This window comes from Erithacus rubecula (genome assembly GCF_903797595.1).
Source record: "Erithacus rubecula genome assembly, chromosome: 3".
Classification (NCBI taxonomy): Eukaryota; Metazoa; Chordata; class Aves; order Passeriformes; family Muscicapidae; genus Erithacus; species Erithacus rubecula.
Window position 1 is genome coordinate 137,295,371 of NC_136689.1, and position 14,762 is coordinate 137,310,132.

The 14,762-nt window shown below is 56.8% G+C and overlaps 1 protein-coding gene across 1 annotated transcript in view; it reads right to left on the reverse strand.

The window, feature by feature from the left end:
* The window catches only part of SCRIB (scribble planar cell polarity protein), a 120,821-nt gene that overhangs the window by 13,025 nt on the left and 93,034 nt on the right, over positions 1-14,762 (reverse strand). Inside the window, exons 28-36 of the mRNA XM_079301834.1 lie at positions 14,489-14,572; positions 9,697-9,765; positions 6,501-6,542; positions 5,486-5,758; positions 4,694-4,807; positions 3,361-3,408; positions 2,531-2,693; positions 1,424-1,595; positions 43-132 (exon numbers count right to left, since the gene is read on the reverse strand). Of these exons, the coding sequence (XP_079157960.1) occupies positions 43-132; positions 1,424-1,595; positions 2,531-2,693; positions 3,361-3,408; positions 4,694-4,807; positions 5,486-5,758; positions 6,501-6,542; positions 9,697-9,765; positions 14,489-14,572 (1,055 nt within the window). The remainder of the gene's footprint in view (positions 1-42; positions 133-1,423; positions 1,596-2,530; positions 2,694-3,360; positions 3,409-4,693; positions 4,808-5,485; positions 5,759-6,500; positions 6,543-9,696; positions 9,766-14,488; positions 14,573-14,762) is intronic.

Sequence of the window (14,762 nt, forward strand, 5' to 3'; positions counted from 1 at the left end):
GCTGAAGAACAGCATCCTCCAGCCCCTGCCCCAGCTGCTCACCCTGGCACCGAGTTGGTTCTGTGCTCAGACTTGATCCCCTCCTCCAGGGAATTCCTCTGTGAGCTGCTGTTCTCACTGAGCTCCAAGGGCCTGGCAGAGAAAGGAAACAACCCTGAGAGCTGCAGCACAAAATGCACACCCAGCAGAGATCCTCTGGATCTCACCCTTCAGTCCTCACACTTGGCTTTGTTAGATGTGGCACAAATTCCAAACAGAGGGGCCCAACAAAGACTCACCTTGGAAACACCAGTCACCTGGTCCTGATTTTACACTTGCATTAACAGATTAATTTGATTATTACCAGTTCTTCCACACGATGGGCTATGGAGCTGCTCTGAGGGCTGGAACCTGGCTGGGAGAGCTGGGGCTGCTCAGTTTATAGTGACACCCAGCCCTGGTTTTTACTGCTCAAGTTTATTTTAATTAATTAGTTTAATTAACTGAAATTAATTAATTATATAAAATAAATAAATAAATAAAATTAACAGAAATTAGTTTAATTTCAGTTTTTCTTCCAGCATGAGAAAGATTATTTCAAGAAACACAACTTCAGTCTCTTGCACTGCCTCCCCTGCACTCAAGCATGAATAACAAGCAACTGAAAGCCATCTGCTGGGTCCTGCTCCTCAGCATCCCATGTCTCAGGGTGAAAGCAGGAGGGGTAACTGGAATTTCCCAGAGATCCAGGGAGCTGTGTGGGACTGCTTTCCTCCCTGGAGCTGCCCCAGCCCAGGAGGGGCAGGGAAACTCTCAGGGCATCATTATGGGAGAAGTTTCCTGGGCAGAAACGAGAGAGAGATGAAATTCCAGGCGTGTTCTGCACTGTGAAAGTGCCTGTGCACAGGGGAGTGTCTGTGCCAAAGACCCCAAAGGCAGGGAAGAACTTCAGCTTTGCCCTCCTGGTTTATCTGCAGCCTTTGGGAGCCCTCCTCTCATTCCTCACCTCTATGCCCAAAAACTAGGAAAAAAACCATCCAGGTAACCTGGAGGCCGAGATCCAGAGAACTGGGAAACAAACCTAAAAAACTCAAACCTATTTTAGCATCACTTTATCATTCAGCTCACCTTGAAGCATCTGCCTCTAAAAATCAGCATCTCTATGTATGAGAGTGAGCTGGAAACCTTGGCCTTTCCTAAAAATCAACATCTCTACATATGAGAGTGAGATGGAAACCTTGGCCTTTCCTAAAAATCACCCTCTCTACATATGAGAGTGAGCTGGAAAACTTTGGTCTTTCCTGTGCTGAAGATTAACCCTTCCCTGGGAGGTGATGGGGATTAACCCTTCCCTGGGAGGTGATGGGGATTAACCCTTCCCTGGGAGGTGATGGGGATTAACCCTTCCCTGGGATGTGCAGGGCTGCCTGTGCTCCTGCCTTACCGAGCTGCTGCAGCCTGGATGCTCCTTCCATTCAGCCTCTCCACCTTGTACTCCACGCCCTCGATGATGATGCTGGACTGCAGAGCCTCGGGCACCTTCCTCAGGTCCTCCTCCTCCTCCTCCTCAGCCTCCTCCTCCAGCAGGAGGGCTCGCTGCTGCTGCAGCTTTCGGGCTGCAGGGGAACAGGAGCCACTTACACCCCAGGGCAGCCACTGACCCGACCCCCCCAGGATGGCACTTCTGGGCAGGATTTCACACTCAGGCTCAGGCCTGGGGCCAGCTCTGGGCAAGTTTTTATTAATAAATAATTTTATCTGGCTGCAGGAGCTGAGTGCAACACTAACACTCTGCTGATGCTGCCGAACTGGGAGGTGCTGGTCACTCTCCAAGGGTTACAGCAGGATCCAGACAGGCTGGAACACTGGGCAACCACTAATGGCAAGAAATTTCACCAGAGCAAATACCAGGTGCCACAGCTGGGACAGCACAGTGCCAGGTACAGGGATGATTTGGGGAGGAGTGGCTGCAGAGTTCAGTAAAAATGCTTTTTCCACTTCACATTGTCCCTGATCACCTCCTAAAACAGCTGTGAGAGCTGGGACTGTCCAGCCTGGAGCAGCGAAGTGAATTTCCTGCAGCTCTCAGTGCCCAGAGGGTGTCCAGGAGACCCAGAGAGGGGCTTGGGACAGCCTGGAGTGCAGCACAGGGGAATGCCAGAGGGCAGGGTGAGGTGGGGCACTTAGCACCCAAAGAGGGTGGCACAGGGGACACAGAGCAGCTCTGGCTGCCCCTGGACATGTCCCAGGCCAGGCTGGCCAGGGCCTGGAGCCCCTGCTCCAGTGCAAGGTGTCCTTACCTGTGGCAGGACACCTGAGTGTGCTTAGGAATCCCTCCAACCCCAAATTCTGTGATTGCATGACACAGGACACCCTGAACCTGCAGCACTTCCACGACCCACAGTACCAGTGGAGCATCCACAGAATCCTTCAACATTCACTTCAGATTATTGCCAGGCATCACAAAAACCACCCAAGGGCTTCTGGAAGTGCATTTCAATGAGAAAGGAATCACTGAGCAGGACAAACTTCAGTGCCTGCATTCCTGTACCTTCCTCCTCCTTCATCTTCTTCAGGTCATCCTCCCCCACCAGGGACACGCGCTTGGGAGGTTTGTCCAGGTGCTGCTGCTTCACCTCCACCTCAAAATACTTCTGCCTCTCACGGAAGGACCTCTGCTCAGGGCTGTGCTGGGTGCTGGGGCTGAGGGCGACCTGCAAGAGCCACAGCACTGACCACTGACCACCCAGACACAGCACTGACCACTGCCCAGTGTCCACTGCCCACCCAGACACAGCACTGACCACTGACCACCCAGACACAGCACTGGCCACCCAGACACAGCACTGACCACTGCTCACCCAGACACAGCACTGACCACTGACCACCCAGACACAGCACTGGCCACCCAGACACAGCACTGCCCACTGCCCACCCAGACACAGCACTGACCACCCAGATACAGCACTGACCACCCAGACACAGCACTGACCACTGCCCAGTGCCCACTGCCCACCCAGACACAGCCCTGACCACTGCCCACCCAGACACAGCACTGGCCACCCAGACACAGCACTGACCACTGCCCACCCAGACACAGCCCTGACCACTGGCCACCCAGACACAGCACTGACCACCCAGATACAGCACTGACCACTGCCCACCCAGACACAGCACTGCCCACCCAGATACAGCACTGACCACTGCCCACCCAGACACAGCACTGACCACCCTGATACAGCACTGACCACCCAGCCACACCACTCCTCACTGCCCAGTGCCCAATGCCCACAGCACTGCCCACGGGCCATGGGCCCACTCCCCATGCCCCCAAGCCTTGCTCTGCCCCACACCCTCCTCCTCCCCAGCCCCAGCTCTCACCTCCGAGGCCGTTCTGGTGTTTTCTGTGCTGCTCTGCCCAGACAGTTCCTAGGAACAGAAACAAACATGTCCCAAAAGCAAAGTTTCCAGCCACTCCCCAGCCACGTGTCCCCAGGGCCAGATGAGCTGACACAGGCTCTGAAACTGTCCCAGAACTCACGGATTTAACAAGGATTAGCAATGGTCAGGAATGAGGATTTGTGTCAAACAGGTGTGACAACTTCTGAAAGGGCACAAACTGCAAAACGTGGGGAGCAGGCACAGAACAGGAGCAGGGGCTGAGCTGGAGCTGGGGGTCACAGGAGCTGCTGGGAGCTCACTCACACTCTGCTTACATCAAAGACAAAACCACCCCAAATTTACTTTAAAGAGGCAGAGATGCCACGAGAAAGAATGAAATCTGTATTTACTGGGATGAATAACAGAATATGGGATGAACAGAACTACAGGGGGAGGAAACTGATCCCCAAAATCCATCTGTGAACCAGGAACCCATTCAGAATTCAGAACTGGAGTGGGTCTGCCTGAGCAGCCTCCCACAGCTCTGGGGGCATTTGAACAATGCTCTGAGGCTCACTGTGGGATTCCTGGGGGTGTCCTGAGCTGGACTCCATGATCCTCGTGGGTCCCTTCCAACTTTCCAGGATTCTGGCATTCTGACACCCCAGGGGCCCTGTTTTGTATGGGGGACTGAGGCAATGACCCCCAGAGCCTCACCCAGCCTGGACTGCTCCAGGATTCAGATGGATGCAGGGGAGAGAGCTCCAAGGAACAACAAAATCTATTAAAAATATCTCAGCACAGGTTTAGCCTGGCCCTGGAGTCTGGAATTTCAGTTCCTTTGCATGAGAACAGCATGGCTGTACATCAGCATCCCAGTGACTAGGGGGAACAACAATGCTGTGAGATCCTGTGAGCTGCCAGGACCTGAAACAGCCAGGACCCTGCCAGGACCTGAAACAGCCAGGGCTCTGCCAGGACCTGAAACAGCAAAGACCATGCCAGGACCTGAAACAGCCAGGACCCTGCCAGGACCTGAAACAGCAAAGACCATGCCAGGACCTGAAACAGCCAGGACCCTGCCAGGACCTGAAACAGCCAGGGCTATGCCAGGACGTGAAACAGCCAGGACCCTGCCAGGACCTGAAACAGCCAGGGCTCTGCCAGGACCTGGAACAGCCAGGACCCTGCCAGATGGAGCATCTGCAGCTTCCACAGGACCTCAGCACGTCCCTGTGTGCTCAGCAGGGGCTGGCACTGGGGCACACCTGTGCAGGAGTTACCTGTGTGCCCAGCAGGGGCTGGCACTGGGGCACACCTGTGCAGGAGTTACCTGTGTGCCCAGCAGGGGCTGGCACTGGGGCACTGCTGCAAAGGTCTTGTAGGCCTGTTTGACGTTGACGGGCACCTCGTCAGGGGAGGGTGGTGATGGTGGCCGAGGCTTGGGCTGCAGGGACACACACAGGGAAAGGTGAGCACAGGTGGGGAAACAGCCAAACTGCTGGGGGACGGAAAGGAATGTGTCAGGGAATGTTGTGTGGGGTTATGTGGCCAGCAATGTGTGTTCTGTCCCATCTGCTGACCTGGGTGGGGCAGTGCCCCTGATCTCCTGGCACATATTCTCTGCTAATGGGCCATCTTTAAACCAGCTGGGCAATCATCTTTATCTTCCCACAGCCCATCCTCCCTCCAGCAGATATCTCCTGTTCATGGCCACTGAGTCCCAGGGCATGGCTGATAAAATTCCATCATCCCACTGGGAGATGCTCCAGCCAGGGCAGGAGACAAGCCTTTCCTACCCAGAGAAAAACTGACATTTGGAACACCAGAGCAGCCTTTCCACTGGATCCCAGAGGAAAACCAGACCCTTCCACATCATCCCTGGAGCTTCAGAGGAAACTGCCCCTTCTCCAGGAGCACTGCTCCAGCTGAGCCACATCTGCCCCTGCAGGAGGATGCAGCACCATGGAATGGGACTGTGCCATCACCCTGACTGACTGGCAGGACAGAGGGTGTCAGAGTCACCCCTGGGAGGGTGTCACAGTCACCCTTTGGAGAGTGTCAGGCACACAGTCACCCTTTGGAGGGTGTCCTGCCCCACACCCAGCACACACCCCCCACTTACAGAGCTGTGGATCCCGAGGCCAGGCTCGTGCTGCTGGAAGGGGTTGGGGCTGTTGTTCCCCTGCTGGAAGGGGTTGGGACTGTTGTTCCCCTGCTGGAAGGGGTTGGGGCTGTTGTTCCCCTGCTGGAAGGGGTTGGGGCTGTTCCCCTGCTGGAAGGGGTTGGGGCTGTTGTTCCCCTGCTGGAAGGGGTTGGGGCTGTCCCCCTGCTCTGCCCCGAGGGTCGCTGCGCTCGCTCGCAGGCGGGACAGGGGCTGGATCACACCAGGCTTGGTCTGCTCAGAGCCAGGACAGCAGGGGAGAGAACAGGAGGGGAGGAGAGAACAGGAGGGGAGGAGAGAGAGAGAGAAATGAGCAGTTAGGGCAATGAGTGTCTGCCATGCAGGTGAATAAACCCATGCAAATCCATGCAAACCCATGCAAACCCCCACTGCTTCTCTGGCAGGGAGAGCTCTCAGAGCCAACACCAACAGAGACCCAGCCAGGAAGGGTCACACAGCACCAGGGGTCACAGGGAAGGGTCTCACAGCACCAGGGGTCACAGGGAAGGACTAAAGGAAGCACCAGCAGCAGCTGCAGGGGTTTGCAGGGCATGCTGAGTGCTGAGCAAACGTGAGCACCAGGGATGGGAGCAGGGAAATCAGTCAGGAATGGGAACTGGCAGCAGCTGGGATTGGGAGTGAAGCAGACTGAGGCAGAGCTCTGCAGTTACTGAAGCAGAGGCAAGAGTCTGAAAGTCCTGCCAGGTGCCACCATCACTGCTGATGTTAGTGAACAGAGCATCTGCAGAGAGAGGGGCTGCACAGCACAGCCTGCAGGAGGGGCAGCTGCATGGGAACAGGAGCAAAAGCTGCAGGAACAGTTCTGCTGGGGGTCCAGGTGCAGCACACTAAAGACCTGAGGCATTTGTACAGACTGGAGGCAGAGAGGAGGACTGAGGAGAAAGAAGAGAACAGCAGGAGGAAACAAGCTGCACGTGCTGGGGATGCACAGGGGCAGCACAGGGCTCACACTCACTGATTTACTGTCATCCTGAGAGGAGATGAAGTTAATGGCAGCCTGCAAACAGAAACACAGGGGGAATCTGGAGTGTACCCAAAGCCTTCAGTGTACCCCACTGCCCACCCTGTGTGGGGAGCCCACAGACCCCATCCCCAAAACCTGCTTCTTGCAGAGAGGACAGGCCAGAGCCCAGCCCCAGGAGCCTGAGGCAGCACCTGGGCAGGTGAGGAGCCCCTGAGAGCTCTGCACATCCCCAGACCCTGACCCAGCTCTGGGACAGTGCTGGTCCCTGGGCACAGCCCCTGCTCCTGCTCCATCCCCTGATCCACCCCCTGCACCTGATCCATCCCCTGATCCTGATCCATCTCCTGTTCCATCCCCTGCTCCTGGTCCCTGGGCACAGTCCCTGCTCCTGCTCCATCCCCCGATCCATCCCCTGCACCTGATCCATCTCCTGTTCCATCCCCTGCCCCTGCTCCATCCCCTGTTCCATCCCCTGCCCCTGGACACCCCCTGGGCTCATGCCCACCCTCCACACTCGCCCCCAGCCCCAGCAAAGCTTTCCCCCTGCAGCTCCTCCCCAGCAGTGCCACCCCAGCAGCAGCTGCAGGGAGCAGCCCCTGTGCCCGGGGTGCCAGGGGGGCTGGGCCCAGGGAGCCCCAGGGATGGCAGGGATGCCCAGGAGATTCCAGATCAGCCCCAGGGATGCCACAGGGGATGCTCAGGGATGACAGGGATGTCCAGGGGATGTCCAGGGATGGCAGGGATGGCCCAGGGGATGCTCCAGGGAGCCCCCCAGGTGATGGCAGCCCCCAGGGCCGTGGCAGGCAGGGCAGGAGCAGCAGCAGCAGCAGCAGCAGCAGCAGCACACCCCCAGCACACTCCCAGCACTTACAAAGCGAGTCTCCCTGCCGGCCAGGTGAGGGGCCCGGGGGGCTGCGGGCACCTGCAGTGGGGGGCAGCACCAGGGAGAGAAAACCAGAGCTGGGTTTGCACAGGGGAGAGGAGCAGAGACCCCCAGCAGCTCCCAGCACCATGGGGGAGCCCCCTGCCCTGCCCTGCCTGGCACCCCCAGCCCAGGGGAGCCCCCTGCCCTGCCCTGCCCTGCCTGGCACCCCCAGCCCAGGGGAGCCCCCTGCCCTGCCCTGCCCTGCCTGGCACCCCCAGCCCAGCACAAGCCCCTCCTGCCTTCCCCACTCCTGCAGCACCTGGGGCCAGGCACCAGCACAATCCCAGCTCAGGACAGAGGGTTCCGTCCCCCAAGGAACCCTCTGAAATGAGCCAATAAATCCTGGCTGGACTGCAGGATGTTGAAACCAAAGAATTAACATTAAAAATAGATGGAGCCAGAGAATAAGAGACAAAATTCCTCTGAACTTCTGCTCTGGAGTAACAGCTTGAAGGTCAAGAGTCCTGAATGGCCAGGAAGGGGGGAGAGCTCTGGGAGTGTTCAGCCTGGGGAGGAGAAGGGTCAGCGAGACCTCAGAGCCCCTTGCACTGCCCCAAGGGGCTCCCAGAGAGCTGCAGAGGGACCTGGACCAGGGGAATGGCTGCCCACTGACACAGGTGGGTCAGGTGGCATTTTGGGAAGGAATTGTTTCCTTCAAGGGTGGCCCAGAGCAGCTGGGCTGCCCCATCCCTGGCAGTGTCCAAGGCCAGGCTGGGCAGGGCTGGGAGCAGCCTGGGACTGTGGAAAGTGTCCCTGTGACATGGCAGGGGCTGGAGTGGGATTGTCTTGAAGGTTCTTCCCATCCAAACCATCCTGGGATTATGAGAAAACAGATCTCAGAGAAAACTGGCACTTGGGGGAAAATGGAAACCTAGAATGACACAACTGCTGTCAGAAATGTAAACAGGGAAACAGCTGGAGCAAAGGGCACTGGAATGGCTCAGCTGTAACAGCATCTCCTAATCTTGCTGAACACTCCATTCTAAATGATCCAGGAACTGCAGGGGATGTGAGACAGGCTGAGCAGAAACAGGAGAGGGGCTGGAGTGCTGCTCCATCCCCCATGGCTCACCTCAGCCCAGGTGACTCTGCTCACCTGAGAGCTCCTGTCAGCCCTGAGAGCTGGAATGGGTCACCAGGGACCAGGGCAGTGCCAGAGCAGCTGGAGAGCAGCTGGGCTCCAAAGGGAACACAACAGACCAAAATGACCAAGGACAGAGAACAAAGTATAACTGGCAGTTCACTCTGGCCAATATAAAACCCAGTGAGAGGCAATGACTGTAAAGGGAACATTAAAAAAATCTATTCAAGTTCATTTAACTTCAGAAGGCTCAGCTGAGCTGTGACACCTCCTGCCATGGGAGGGACAGGGAGATCAAAAATCAGATGTTGAAAAGGAAGGTTCAGAAAAATAAGGAATATTATAAGGAATAAGAAATGTCAATGGATAAGGGGTAATGTTTATAAAGAAAAAAATAATCAGACATTCCAAGAAACAAAGGCACTTTCCATTTCAGAGGGAAAGCCTCCAGCAAGGAGCTGCAGGAAATCCCTCCCTGAGGGCAGCAGCAGGATCCTGCACCCCTGACAGCCCTGGGGTCACAGAGGGCCAGGGATGCTCTGCAGCACACTCTGGTTCACACACCCAAGATCCTTTCCACAGCCTGACTCTTCCATGTCTGAGCTGCCAGGATTGAAGAATTTCTGTACAGGGCACTGCTCCAAAAACACCATTCCCTCATAGCCCCCTGCTGCAGCCCCTCCTCACCTCCCTGCAATTAATTCATCCTCAGAGCTCATTCCTGACCCCAGAGCTGATTCCTGACCCCCAGAGCTGATTCCTGACCCCCAGAGCTGATTCCTGACCCCCAGAGCTCATTCCTGACCCCAGAGCTCATTCCTGACCCCCAGAGCTCATTCCTGACCCCAGAGCTCATTCCTGACCCCCAGAGCTCATTCCTGACCCCAGAGCTGATTCCTGACCCCCAGAGCTCATTCCTGACCCCAGAGCTCATTCCTGACCCCAGAGCTGATTCCTGACCCCCAGAGCTCATTTCTGACCCCAGATCTCACTCCTCAGCAGCTGTTCCCCTCCTGGCTCTCTGGCACACCTCAAGAGCTGCTCTCCTGCTCTCTGCTGCTGCCTGGATGGATCCCTCCACCCTGACAGGATCACCCAGGGATGAGAACTGCCCTCAGCCCCCTGTCCTCCCCTGAGCTGCCCCTGCCTGCCCCACCTCACCTGTCCTGGGACAGCCTCACCTGTGGGGCACTGGGAGAATAGGGGGAGTCACGGCGGGCATTCCCTGCCCCACACTCGCCCAGGGGAGCCTGCAAGAGACCAGACAGGGAGGGGTCAGGGGACTGTTCAGGTGTGCCACAGGTGCCCCAGGGCAGGAGCAGGGTTTTGGGATTCAGGGAACTGCTCAGGTGTTCCACAGCTCCTCAGGTGCCCCAGGGCAGGAGCAGGTTTTTGGGATTTAGGGAACTATCCAGGCAACCCCACAGTGCCCAGTCACTGGCAGCACAGGCATGCACAGGGTCAGTTCATTAAATCAGCATTTTCACACACCAAGCACCTGAAGCTCACACTGCAGCACAGAATGCAGACTCCTGCTCTGAGCTCAGCTGCCCACACACCTGAGAGATCCCTGCCAGGGGATCTGCAGGTCCCTACAAATGAGGCAGGCTTTGCTGAGTGCTGTTTATCAGCTCATGTGGGGCTGTGCTGATTGTCAGATCCCACAAAGCCTCAGAAAGGAAGGAGGGCAGAGCAGCATGCTGCCCATCTGAATGATGTGAGCCAGGCTCTGTCCCTGCTCCTGCACAGCAGGGATGGCAAACACTGATCCAGAGCAGAGAGAAAAGCTCAAATCCCAAAGGGAATCACTTGGGGACACAGGGCTGGTGGCACAGGGCTAGTGACACACAGAGCTGGTGGCACATGGGGCTAATGGCACACAGGGCTATTAATGGCACACAGGGTAATGGCACACGGGGCTAATGGCACACAGGGTAATGGCACACAGTGCTAATGACACACAGGGCTATTAATGGCACACAGGGTTAATGGCACACAGGGCTAATGGCACACAGGGTAAGGGCACACAAGGCTGCTAATGGCACATGGGGCTAATGGCACACAGGGTAATGGCACACAGTGCTAATGACACACAGGGCTATTAATGGCACACAGGGCTATTAATGGCACACAGGGCTAATGGCACACAGGGTAAGGGCACACAAGGCTGCTAATGGCACATGGGGCTAATGGCACACAGGGCTAATGGCACACAGGGTAATGGCACACAGGGCTAATGGCACACAGGGTAATGGCACACAGGGTAATGGCACACAGGGCTAATGGCACACAGGGTAATGGCACACAGGGTAATGGCACACAGGGCTGGGCACACAGGGCTGCTAATGGCACACGGGGCTAATGGCACACAGGGTAATGGCACACAGGGTAATGGCACACAGGGCTGGGCACACAGGGCTAATGGCACACAGGGCTAATGGCACAAAGGGTAATGGCACACAGGGCTCATGGCACACAGTGCTAATGGCACACAGGGTAATGGCACACGGGGCTAATGGCACACAGGGCTGCTAATGGCACATGGGGCTAATGGCACACAGGGCTAATGGCACACAGTGCTAATGGCACACAGGGGCTCATGGCACACAGGGCTAATGGCACACAGTGCTAATGGCACACAGGGTAATGGCACACGGGGCTAATGGCACACGGGGCTAATGGCACACGGGGCTAATGGCACACAGGGTAATGGCACATGGGGCTCATGGCACACAGTGCTAATGGCACACAGGGCTAATGGCACACGGGGCTAATGGCACACGGGGCTAATGGCACACGGGGCTAATGGCACACAGGGTAATGGCACACGGGGCTAATGGCACACGGGGCTAATGGCACACAGGGTAATGGCACACAGGGCTAATGGCACACAGGGGCTCATGGCACACAGGGGCTCATGGCACACAGGGTAATGGCACACGGGGCTAATGGCACACGGGGCTAATGGCACACAGGGTAATGGCACATGGGGCTCATGGCACACAGTGCTAATGGCACACAGGGGCTAATGGCACACGGGGCTAATGGCACACGGGGCTAATGGCACACGGGGCTCATGGCACACGGGGCTAATGGCAAACGGGGCTGGGCACACGGGGCTAATGGCACACGGGGCTATTAATGGCACACGGGGCTGATGGCCCGGGTTAGTGGGTCAGTACCCGGGCACTCCCTCTTGCCTTGCAGCGCTGGCCGCTCCGCAGCGCGCCCCCCCGGCCGTGGCCCCGGGTCGCCCCCAGCCCCGCCCGGCCCCGCCGGTCGGCCAGCACGAACGGGTTCTGCCCGAAGGGGATGGGCTGAGAGTCGATGGTGGGCTCGGGCGGCTCCTCCGGCAGCGGGGGACACCCCGCGGGGGGCGCGGGGGACACCGCCCGGGGCAGCGGCCGGGGGCTGGAACCCTCCATGGAGCCGCGGGGCTGGGGAAGGAGAGAGGTGAGAGCACAGAGGAGATGAGAAAAGAGGTGAGAAAAGAGAGATGAGTGCAGGGAGAGGTGAGAGCAGAGAGAAGAGAAAAGAGAGGTGAGAAAAGAGAGGAGATGAAAAAAGAGAGAGGTTAGAGCAGAGAGGAGGTGAGAAAAGAGAGATGAGAGCAGGGAGAGGTGAGAGCAGAGAGAAAAGAGATGGGAAAAGAGAGGTGAGAACAGAGATGAGAAAAGAGAGAGGTGAGAGCAGAGAGATGAGAAAAGAGAGGTGAGAGCAGGGAGAGGTGAGAGCAGGGAGGAGAGATGAGAGAAGAAATGAGACCAGAGAGGAGAGATGAGAAAAGAGAGAGGTGAGAGCAGAGAGATGAGAATAGGAAAGAGCAGAGATGAGAACAGAGAGATGAGAGCAGAGACAACAGAGTGAAGAGCAGAGAGAGATCACACCTGGCTGTGCACACACACCTGAGCCACTCCCAGGAGAGCACCTGGCTTTAACACAACACCCATCCCTCCAGCACAGCTGCACAGGTGAGCATGCTTTAACACAACACCTGCACAGGTGAGCATTTAACAGCCCCAGTGCATCAGCACACCCAAACACCAGAGCTCAGAGCTCACACCCTGTGGGTGTCTCTGGCTCATTCATACAGCCCCAGCTCTGCTCATTCCCAATGCACACAGCCCAAACCCAGCCCTGGCCCTCCCTGCAAACACAGACCAGTCTGTTACCCCAGCCAGAGCTCAGAGCTCAGAGCACACAGCTCTGGGTGTCTCTGGCTCATTCATACAGACCCAGCTCTGCCCATTCCCAGACCCATCCCTGGCCCTCCCTGCAAGCACAGACCAGTCTGTTACCCCAGGCAGAGCCTTCCTCAGGGCAGCAGGCACAGCCACAGAGCACAGACCAGAGCTTCCATCCAAGTGCCTCCTGCAGCACAGAGACCTCTCCTGCTCAGAGCAAATTCTTCAGCTCTCTGTCATGGCAGTGGACACCAAAATAGCTCTCAGGGGTGGGCTGCTGCCTACAGTGGCAGCTGGGAGGCTCAGGAATTTCTGAGGCCCTCCTAACCCCCAGCCCCAGCTCTGTGCTTGGCTTTTGTCCTGTTTCCTCACCAGTGGAGCCTCTGCTGCCCTGAGATGTTCTGCTGCTGTGATTTCCAGTGTCAAACCTGATTTTCCCCTTTTCCCCCGAGTGCCCCAGTGCCTGGCAGGCAGTGGGAGCCCCAGCCCTGCTCTGTGCCTGCAGCTGGGCTGGGTCTGTCCCACCCAGCTCCTGCTCTCACACATCCCTCTGAGCATTCCTTGTGCCCAGGGCTATTCCTGTCACACAAGCCACAATTTCTATTCTGGGTGAGCAAAAATGTGGGCAATGCAGCCAGCTTTCCCAGCCTGCAGACTGAACAGACATGTGCTACCCTGCATCCTCCCTGGCACCCAAAGAAATCCAATTTAAAGCTGATGAACAAGTGGAAAAAAAAGGATCATCAGCAAGAAACAGAAGAGAAATAGATTCAGAACAGAATCCCAGCCACAGTTAGAGTGCTCAGGGAGCCACAGCTCCAGTTCCACAGTGCACAGAAGGACCTGCACCCCTCCTGCTCCTGGAGGAGCAGCAGAACCCCCTGGCCCCAGAATCCAGGCACAGGCACCTCCCAAACAGGGCTGGTGACAGCTGGACAGGCACAGGTACCCACAGACCTTCCCTCAACAGGGACATTTATAGCAGGGGCCAGCCCCACATTCCCATGCCTGGCATTCCCAGAGCACACAGCCTGCAAGAACACCCAAAACTGCTCTGAGCTGCAAGGAACACCCAAAAAGGCTCTGCCCTCCAAGGAACACCCAAATCTGCCCTGCTCACACTCCAGCTGTCCTGCACAGAGGCAGCTGCTGCCTGGGGCTCACTCTGCCCCTCTTCCAGCTCCTGAGCTACACTCAGAGGTGCTAAAAATACACCTTTTCCTGATATTGCTTGGTTGTGTGACCAGCAAGAGGGGAAAACCAGAGTCTGGGAAGTGTGGGAACAAAAGGAGGCAGAGCTGGAGCCAAGGCAGAGCTGTTACTGGAGAAAGGCCTGGAGGAACAGAGGACAGGAGAGCAGAACTCTGCTGGAATAAGGTGGAGACAGGAAAGGCAAAGAGATGATCCTGGAACACCAGAATGGGATGATGACAGCACAGGGAGACCTTGCTGCAACAGCAGGAAAGGAAGAATGAGTGTGTGAAGGGGCAGGCAGAAACCCAGCAGAATGGGGGGCATGGAGGAAAGAGAAAAGAAAGAAGGAGAGGTGAGATTTCAAACACAGGAGAGAGGGAAGTGTGTAATCTGTGAAGTTGTGAAATCTGGAATTCCTCCTGGCCACTACAGAAGAGGGACTGTGACACAGGGACAGGAATGTGCAGGGCAGGATCAGACACCTGCAGGATACCTGGGCACAGAACAATGTGCAGGGCAGGTCAGGGAGGACCACAGGCTTCCCAGGGAGAATCACAGCCCCCCAGGACCCCCCAGGACCCCCAGCCCCACTCACAGCTCGGTTGCCTCTCTGCAGCCCACTGCTGGGCAGTGCTGCCAGGGTCCTGTAATCCAGGCGCAGGGGCTCACTGGGGACACTCTGCAGAGGGGAAAACACAGAAAAACAGGAGCAGCTCAGGCCACAGTCAGCTAAACCAGTGAGGAACAGCAATGAGAGGGACTGGAACCACCCCAGAAATAAACAAAATTATCTGCAAACTCGGAGCTCCCACTGCCTGGGAAAAGAGCTGGAATTGTTCAGAGCAACCCTGTGAACTGCTGGCAGAGCC